We start from the raw sequence: 9,179 nt of genomic DNA, 5'->3' as shown, positions 1-9,179 counted from the left end.
AACAAGGTGACTAGGGAAGGCTCCTTTACTGAAGAGATTGTTCAGTTGATTTTACACTAGCAAGAGAAAGGTACACGAATGCTGATTCTGCAGTTCTTGGCACTCAGGCCTGGGTTTGGGTTTCTTACTACTATTACACCGGCATCGTCCTGGGTGCGTCCAGAGAAACTGTCTTAATTCCTCTGTTGCCCCTCCTGAAGCCCTGCCTTGAGAGGCCACAGCTAGCCCCACGCAGCCAGAGGCCTGGGTGGTCCCCATATTCCACCCTGGCTCTGGCCCTCAGTGTCTCCTCCAAGCCAGTGGAGGAATCAGGCTGGTGGCAGGGGACAACAGGATGGGTTTGCAAGCCCGTCCTGGGCTGGGCCTTGCAGCCCCACCCACCAGCTGTGTGATCAGACTTCCTGCAAAGTAGGGAGATCCAAGGAGGGCAGAGGCCAGAGTGTACTCCTGCTTAGGCTCTTAGAGCCCATCCTAGGGCTGCAGCCCCATCTTCCCAAATAATACTCCATGGGCCTCTCACAGAGCTGAGCTCTGTCACCAGCCTCTGCCCCCGAGTCAACAAAGTCACTCAACTTTGTGACTTTCAAGCCAAAGACACACACAGTCTTGTCTCCCAGAATCAACCAGCAGCGCAGTCCGTCACAGTGGGAGTCCCTAAGTTGCAACTTTAAGCACTGTTCCCACCAAAAAGAGGAATTATTTCTTCAAAACTGTTACCCAGTAACACCAAAAATGTAAATGACGTAGAAAACAAACTGCGTATTTCTCACAGGTCCAAAGCCCATGAGGCAGGCTGGCCATCTGCCCAGGTAACCTGGTACACCACGAGCCCTGGTGCCCCTCATCCTCAGTCACCACCAGTTTTAAAGAGCAGGAATCATTTTTCCTTCGCAGAAGAAAGTATTTTATTCCACTGAGAAAAGTAAAAGACACAGATACTCTTTGCCTGGCAAAAATGATTTTCCCTAGGGACTCTGAGCCTTCCCTGGTGAAGTTAAAGGCCACAAATGTTAGAGAAATCTGGGACCCCCAGCAACACAGTGAGCAGAGACATTTAGCTGGAAAAGCATTTGTGCATTTTCCTGTACCAAGGTTCACAAGTTCATTTTATCCCGAAGATTATCCTGGTCTCTTAAGAGAACATTTAATTGTGAAGATGATTTAAATGTGCTAAACTGAACTCTAGGCATCTGTTTCACTCAAACTGAGAGAAATTGGAAACCCCTCTCAAGTACTCTCCTGCCACCCACCCCTCCTCTTCCAACACGTGATCTTTCACATCTCTGGGCCTCAGCTATCAAGTGCCACACCAGGGCCTCCAGGGCAGCACTTCTGTGGCATTTTCCATGGACCTTGTGGATGGAGTTGTCAGCCCCTCAGCCCCTTCCCTGCCTCATCCCGCCTGCACACGGCAGGCTGGCGTCTGGCCAGAGAGGAGGGGACCGGCAGACTGATGGCTCCATCTCCCCATGGGCAGCCACAGCCACTTTACTGTGATGTGGGCAAGTGTCACCAAAGGCCCACGACTTAAAGGTGTGGTCCTCAGCTTGGCATTTTCTTGAGGTGGGGCCGGGTAAGAGGAAGTTAAGTCGCTGGGGGCAGTACCCTTGAAGGGGGTGTAGGGACCCCATGCCTTCCTCCTCCCTTACCTTTGAGCCACGTGAAATGACGTCTCCTGACTACGCTCCCTGCCAGGATGTGCTGCTTGCCACAGGTCCCAAACCAACAGGCCAACTGATTGTGGCCTCAGCTCTGAAGCCATGAGCTGAAATAAACCCTTTGTCTGTCCAAGCTGTTGTCTCAGATGGTAGTCAGTCAAGGAAAGGAGATACCTGCATCCCTCCAGGAAGTGTCTGGTCTTAACATTACGAGCTACACCATATACAGAGGGTTCCCCGAGGGCAGTGATGGTGAGCCTTTTAGAGACCAAGTGCACCACCTGCAGCCCCAAACCCACTCACGCATTGCAAAGGGCCAGCACCTCTATTCAACTTGAATACTCAGGTTTTAGTTTAGAAAAACCAGCCCTGCAGCAGGACGCGCCCTGGGGTTATGAACGTGCACAGGGCTGCTGCTCTAGGCAACACCGGCAACTGGCGAGGCAGCTGCCTGGGGACAGGTGCACAGTGCTTCCTGCCACACCCTAGCCAGCACGAGCACCCATCCGTAAACAAGACTGGGAAGATCCGGGAGCCACTTCATGGAAAATGAGACCTGCCTGTGTGGCAGTCCACGAGGACGGGGACCTGAGGCACAGAGGTGCTGTTTACCCAGCAGGGAGGCACTGAGGAGGGCACCGCTGCATCCTCCAGGTGCCAGGTCTCCAACAGAGCTGGCGGGCAAAGAGGAAGCACGGCCGCTTACCATTATATCTGTCACTCTCTAAATTAGGGTGACGAAACTATTCCATAGCACCTTACTGGGGAGACAAAGAACACATCTCCCAGCCAGTTCAGGGCCCCTCCATAGCACTTGGGGACACTGTGATAGACAATGGACCTGACCTGACCCAGGGATGCCCACATTGCTGCTCCTTGGTGGCCACGCCTCTCCCTCTGCACAAGCCACTGAGGGCCCATGCAGGACTTCCAGGCAGACACAACCAGCCAGTCTTCAAACAGCAGCATGGGGCCTGGGTACCCGCCCCTCTCACGGCACCTTCTTGGATACAAACGAGGCTGAGGGTGGCGGTATCTGGGATCCTGCAGCCTTGGAGTGATCACTCCTCAGGGCAAGTGTGATCAAGAGCCCTACGACTTGCGGTCGTGTCCACACAGCCCAGGAAACCAAACGCAGCACCCGAGAACACAGCCAGGGACAGCTAGCAGACATTGAGCACCAACCCCAACCGCTGAAGCCAAGCCAGGCTGCCTGCTGGGCACAATCAACAGCCTAGCTCCCTGCTGAGGTGGACTGGCTGAACTGGCCATCTGCGGGGGCAATGGTTGGCCTTGGGATCACTAATCTGGGGGGTTGACCTGGAGCGATACTGGATGCCATCGAGCCATAGGGGACAGCAGTTACATTCAACCTATCGGGGGGCTCCCCAGTGGCTTGTATTTTAAAGTAGACCAAGTAAAACACTGGCAACACAATCCCAATGAGGAGCATGATGAAGACGGCATTCCACCACTGAATCCCACAGTCGGCACCGTCTGTGGACGTCTTTGGGGGTGCTGGGGGCAGCAGTGGCCTGGGAGCATCTGCACAGCAGCCCTCACCGAGGAAGATCTCCGACTGCACTGCGCGCTCGATGTTCCGGTCAATGCCCTGAAAGAAGTTTGACAGCTGGCTGGCCTGGGTGTCCGCACCTGCAGCCGTGCTGTCCACGCTGGGAGGGTCCCCGAAGGTCACTCTGGTCTCTACGGATGGCCCCAGGAGGGGCTTCAGTTCTTTGTGGGTTTCGGTGAGGATACCATGGCTTTTCACGGGAATCTTAACAGATTTCAAAGCATATAAGTCTTGTTCTCTGATGAAGTTGTTGACTTTCTTAATATCTGCGACCTAGGGAGGCCAGGAAGACACACATCGTAAAACAAGTGACATTTCTTAAAACCACATAGGGTAACACCCAAGCAGCCCTTAACCTGGCCAGATGAAAAGCCAGGTCCAGCCCAGTTAGGCTGGAGAAGGCCAGAAAGCTGCATGCACTCTCCGAATTCACCTAGGCCGAGAGACTGTGTTTGGCCTCTACTCAGCCCTAATGGCAGCTGAGTGATCAAATGAGCCTATAGATTTACAAGTCTGAACAGTTTCGGGTCAGTTTTGGAAACTGCTTCAAGTGCGACTGCAATAAAATGCTTTCTGGTGAAACCCAATCGGGACACTAGGATGAACTCCATAGCCCTTCTTGCTTTCCTGTTTGTTTTAACTCTGAGGCAACAGTGCCCCCTTCTGGCCCACTTCCTTCTCAGGCCAGAGGAATTGCTGCTGGAGGAACCCCCCAAAGTCTCCACCAATTGAGGACATCAGAGACCAGTCTACATGATGCCCTCAACCTGGTACCACACTTCTTTCTCAAATGCGCTATGGGGGTATAAACTTTGACTAAGGTTAATTCACCTTGAAGGGATGACGTTTCTTATCATTAGACTCATCGATTAAGTGGAAGATTATGGATAATTTTCAATTGTAAACTTAAGCAAAAAGACCACGTGTGACACAGAGTTTATCTTGCAATACAAAATTCATGACAAAATCCTTTCTTAAAGATTTACAGGATAAGTGCAAGCCAAAAAGTAAGGTCCCCCCTCAAGCTGATGTTTGAAAATTTTCCAGAATTACTGGAGATGAACTATGAAGTTTTAATTTGTAAGTCCACTTAAACCAGAGTATAAACACAGCCTAGAGACCCACAGAACCACGCCTGCTATTGTGATTAGGAGCTGCTTTCCTCAAGCCATTGAACTGAGGTGACATTTTTCATTGTTTTCTGAAACTAAGAAACAGAAAATTCTTGAGATGTTTTGGTCTTGACTCAAACTCAAAGCAAATGTATTTTCTTCAAGTTAGGAAGACTGATCAGTTGCTGGAGGTATTATATATTCTTGGTAGGTTTACTGGATATTACCATACCAACAGGCCTATCCATATATTTATAGGATTTGTTTGTCAGTTCAGGTCCTATAAATTGTAGGTTACACCTACTGATTTTAAGAGTCAACCATACAAATCAGTACAATTTAAAGATGTTGTGTGTCCCTAGAACTGGCCTGGACTTCCTTGGAAAGATGCAAATACTCCACATGATCTTTTCAGCATTTGAACCTCATTAGATAAGTGACAAACACTTTGTAAGTTTTTAATACTAAGCAGCTTACATAGCCTTAGGAAGGGCAGTATCTACTGCACAATATTAGCAAAATGAAATAATTTCACTCTAGCAGAAAATGAGGCAATTCTATGAATACTTTCCTACTTACTTTGCCATTGTTAATCACTCTGAATGCTAAAAACATAATTAAAGAGAAAAACAGTTATATAGATACACAGCATGGAGACTACATCATGCAGCTCTAAGAGACAGAATATAAATTTTTACCAAATAAGCATAGCCCCAAAAATCAATAAATTAAAAGTAGCAAGAAAAGCAAGCACGCCAAAGAAATCTTGGATAAATTCTGTAGCCCTCTGAAGTCTTAAACAAAATGCGCAAAGAAAAAGGGTCTCAGAATTCCACTACCTTCCCCTCTGCAGGAAGGAAATGCACCATTATGAGGACTTCCTGACTGACCTCTCTCTGAGTCCATAGGTCAGAGCTAAAGGACCTCGGCCTGCCTTCCATCTCAGGCCACAGAGGTGTCTTCTGCTGCAAGAGCTCGGGTCACCTACGGGGTCAGGAAGGACAACAAGGCGCGGCCTGCCCAAGCTCTTCCACATTGCCCTAGGTGGGGACAGAGCACCTGGGGCGTCTTACTTTGCAGCCATACTGCAGGGCAAGCTTGTTGAGGTTGTCCTCCTGTGCCAGCTCCCGCTGCAGCAGCACCACATCCCCTGCTCTGGGCCGGGAAGCCTGGTGGACACTGTTCTGGAGCTCTCTGCCCCGGGGGCGCAGGACGACGGGCTGCTGGCAGGTCTCTTCCTCCGAGGAGTCTTCGGAGTTCTCACTGCCATTCCCGAATACGTAAACGTGACTCCTAGGAGTCCTACAGACCGCCGCTGGGCCTTGGAAGGTCTTGGTTAACAGCTCCTTCTGCCTCATCTTCCTGAAAACCAAACCCCAGCGTTAATCCCCACAGATTGCACTCCCTGGCCTCCTTAAACAGCAATATCTTGTTTGCAATTATCTTTCCCCTATTTACTGCCAATACTCAACCAATACAATCAGTACTTCGCTGAGTTGGAGGGAGGTAGGCAAAATAAAAACATTCTTAAAAATTCTATAATTTTAGCAGAAAAGATCCCTGTCTCTTCAGCCCTTACCCCTCCTCTGTAAGTAGCGACCCTCGCAATAAGAGGTAGGGGCTGTTCCGTTTTCTTACACGAGTAAAATTCAGAACTTTGGTACAAAAACTGCATTGGCTATTCTGTGCATTGCACGGTTTCTTCACTGGGACCCTCGACACTGAGGACACAGGCTTAGAAAAAGTACGAGACTAGCACGCTGTTATTCCGATACCGGTTGATGTCTTTCATATGCGAGGCACAGGAAAGAGAAAACGCCCTTCGACCTTAGAGATTCGCTCCTTTTCTCAGAGATCACTTGCATTCCCATGTCTATTTCTATCTATTACCCGGCCACAAGGCATCTCTCTCCCCTTCCAAGTAGCCCGAATGAGATTCTAGAAATGAAATCTGAAACTTGGCGACTAACAGTATCCGAGTCGGCAAGGAGGCGCGACCCAGCCGCAGGGGCGCGGCCCGGGTTCCGGGCTTAGGGGACGCCCGCGGCGGCCTCCGCCGCCTCCAGGCCTCCTACCGCGCGCCCGCAGCAGGATCTGTCTCGGCCCCGGGCCTCGGCCCTAACCTCCAGCCCGAAACCAAGGACCGGCCCCAGACGGTCTCTACCGCCGCCTCGCCGCCTGCGGGAGTCCGCCAGGACACCAGGGAGCAGCAGCCCGCCCCGAGTCCACAGCGCGACCCGAGTCCACGGCCCCCTCCGCCAGACCGCTTTACCTCTGCTCCCAGGCGCCGCCGCGACCCGCCACCACCAGCCCCACCGCCGCGCCTGGCGATTGGCTGCGAAAATCAGGTCTTCCGGAGGCGGGGCCGGAGGGACAGCCAATGAAATTGGGAGTGAGCGAGCACCTTCGTAATCCCAGCGATGCTGAGAGGTCAGCAGGAGACTGGCACGGCCTGGGGGCGGGGATAGGGCGGGGCTTGAGATGGGCGGGGCTTCAGTTTCTGGATCTGACCCTGAACCCTACAGCCTGTTCTGCTGCTGCTGAGCCCAAAGTTTTCGAAAGTTTCCTAGAGGTGACGCAGTTTAACTCTTTCCTGGCGAAGGTCTGGGCCTTGGAAGCTTTCTGCTGATCCTCAGCGTCCACAGTCGTAGAGGACTCGCCTCTGACTCGCCTGCGTGAGACGATCTGTAGACAGCGAATTCCTAGCAGTGGCTGTCATCTCCTGAGGTCTCCCGCTGGCGTGGATGACCCCGGGATCAGCGGTTGCCCTGCCCTCGAGAGTAAAAAGAGAAGCCCAGGAGCGTAACACACTGACAAACTCAGACAGTTGTCAGAGGTCGGGTCGCCGAGGGTCTCCTGAGTTTTAAAGTGATAGAACTGTCAACATCCCAACGCGCAAATGTAAAAACTTTTCAAAAAAGTAACCCAAAATAAAGCAAACAGTAATGGGGGGGGTATGCAAAAAAACACAGCCTAGAACGAAAATCCCTAACGGAGAGAGCCCTTGTGGAAAATAGGAAGAAAGCGGGCTAGACCCTAGGAGATGGGAAATACCCGGAGATTATAGATAGCCCACAGCTGGGCGTGGGGTTAAACCTCAGCTGCAATCAACCACAAGGCAAGCGCTAAAACGTGATCTCTGAAAGTCGTGATTTTCTATCCCTCTTAGAACAAAAACCGAGCATGGTGGTGCAAGCCTGTAATACCGGCACTTTGGAGGATGGACATGGTGGGTTCAAAGCCGCCTTGAACTACACAGTGAGACCCTGTCTCAAAAAGCCCAGTAAGTAAATAAAATTCTTGGTGTCTATGGGAAGGCATTTACACTGTGCCCTCCCACCTTCGCTTTCCTTTACATGCCCATCCTTACGACCCTGATCCTCTCCCACCCTGGCCCTTCACACCTGCCCTCCCTTTCCACCTCCTCTCAGCTCAGTGACCCTCTGTCCCTCAGATGAGCCACCTTCCCAGTGAGGCCTGTCCTGTCCAGCTGCAGACACCAGTGTGGCACTCATCTTTGCTCCATTTGGACATGATTTCTTCATCCTGCTTTCCAATTAACTGGCTTATGTTGTTGCCAGAATCCTCCTGCAGTCCATTATCATCTGTTTCATGCAGCATTCAACTTCCAGGGGTCAGCTGTGTGCTGGAACTTAGTAGGGTCTCATTAAATATTGGCTCTTTAGGACAGATATTATGTGTCCTGGCCAGGGTCCACAGGTGGGAGGCTGCAGCACCCAAACTCAAAGCCTGGGGCATCTACCCAAGGCCCAGGGTTGCCAGCCAGATGCACCTCTCACCCTCAGGGCTGGGCAATGGCTTGGTGGGCTGCAAAGTGCGATTACTTGGAACAGAAATCAGGACAGAACTTGCAAAGCTGCATTAGTGTAGCTGCTCTCTGATCAATTATGCTTGCTCCAGTAAAAACAAATGCAGGCTGAGTAAGGAGAAAGAGACTTTCTTCCAGAGGATTACTGAGAGGAGGCAGGGAAGAAGGACCATGGCAGTGCGGGGAGCCCTCTGACCACATGAGCTGTGACATCTCCATGTTTATACACAAAGTTTTTCTTTCATACAGAGGGGTAAAGAAAGCTAGAAAGAAACTGCTGTGTGGTGGAAGAGGGGGGAATATTGCCCCCAGGGCCAGTCTGTTCTCAGGAAGGGCCAGCTGCTGCCTCTGGCAGGAGGGACCCATATTTATTCAAAGCCCTGCAGGAGGCAGAGAAGTTTACTTAAAGTTTGGTCAACAAGAATTGTGTTCCAGCTGATCCCTGGGGAGAAGCAGTTCAGCTCATGGTGTATGACGTGAAGAAAGGAATTCGAAGGGCCTGACTGTGGTCCTGTAATTCTCATGGAGGTGGGGAGACATCTGTGAGTCTCCTTTAAGTCAATATGGAAAAGGGAGGAGGTCTTTACATTGGTCATTTTCTAGCACATGCTCAACGAAGCAGTTTCTTAATCTTCTCTGTTTTCCAGGAGCGCGGGTCTTGTTCCAGGTGAGATGGAAGTAGAAAACATCAATGGGGTTTCTGTGAAAGCTCTTAGAACAGGGGTGTCTGGAAAAGCTTTCTTAACCTTTTCTCCTGTTGCCTGGAATAAAGATGTGATGGTAAAACACCTGTAGCCATTGTGAACTATGAGGTAATGCTAGAGGTGAAATCCTTGGGCTAAGGATGGAAGAACGAAAAGCTGAAATATGTGTATAAGATAAAGAAATGTTTCTGTTTTATAAACATACATTAAGATCTCTGTTAATAGCAGCTGAAAAAAGTCCAAAGTTACACACTTAAGCACAGAGACTAAGTTATCTGGCTAGATACCATAATGGGTATAAGA

The 9,179-nt window shown here is 50.6% G+C and overlaps 1 protein-coding gene and 1 long non-coding RNA gene across 15 annotated transcripts; one reads left to right on the top strand and one right to left on the bottom strand.

Moving 5' to 3' along the window:
- Positions 1-880: 880 nt before the first annotated feature.
- Lysmd4 (LysM domain containing 4) lies at positions 881-6,780 on the bottom strand. 13 transcript variants are annotated; one of them, XM_023567457.2, is made up of 4 exons: positions 6,119-6,249; positions 5,417-5,705; positions 4,923-4,948; positions 3,343-3,504 (listed from the first exon to the last, which is right to left on the bottom strand). In XM_023567457.2, exons 1-3 carry the CDS (start codon positions 6,133-6,135, stop codon positions 4,937-4,939), a joined length of 318 nt encoding a protein of 105 aa, XP_023423225.1. In that variant the 5' UTR covers positions 6,136-6,249; the 3' UTR covers positions 3,343-3,504; positions 4,923-4,936. The 13 variants fall into 13 exon arrangements, with proteins under 13 accessions (XP_003475321.1, XP_013014360.1, XP_063106008.1 ...); XM_003475273.5 differs by lacking the exons at positions 4,923-4,948; positions 6,119-6,249 and adding an exon at positions 6,616-6,780 and having other exon boundaries at positions 881-3,504; XM_013158906.2 differs by lacking the exons at positions 4,923-4,948; positions 6,119-6,249 and adding an exon at positions 6,508-6,624 and having other exon boundaries at positions 881-3,504.
- A 54-nt stretch (positions 6,781-6,834) lies between these two features.
- LOC106028911 (uncharacterized) lies at positions 6,835-8,958 on the top strand. 2 transcript variants are annotated; one of them, XR_010047929.1, is made up of 3 exons: positions 6,835-6,915; positions 7,513-7,626; positions 7,798-8,958. It is a non-coding gene; the product is annotated as an uncharacterized LOC106028911 (long non-coding RNA). The 2 variants fall into 2 exon arrangements; XR_010047928.1 differs by having other exon boundaries at positions 6,860-7,179.
- Positions 8,959-9,179: the final 221 nt, after the last annotated feature.

The sequence above is a fragment of the Cavia porcellus genome, unplaced genomic scaffold (assembly GCF_034190915.1).
Source record: "Cavia porcellus strain 051 isolate PalLab524CR breed Dunkin Hartley unplaced genomic scaffold, mCavPor4.1 scaffold_6, whole genome shotgun sequence".
In the NCBI taxonomy this organism is placed as follows: Eukaryota; Metazoa; Chordata; class Mammalia; order Rodentia; family Caviidae; genus Cavia; species Cavia porcellus.
This window is presented reverse-complemented; position numbering and strand designations above follow the sequence as displayed.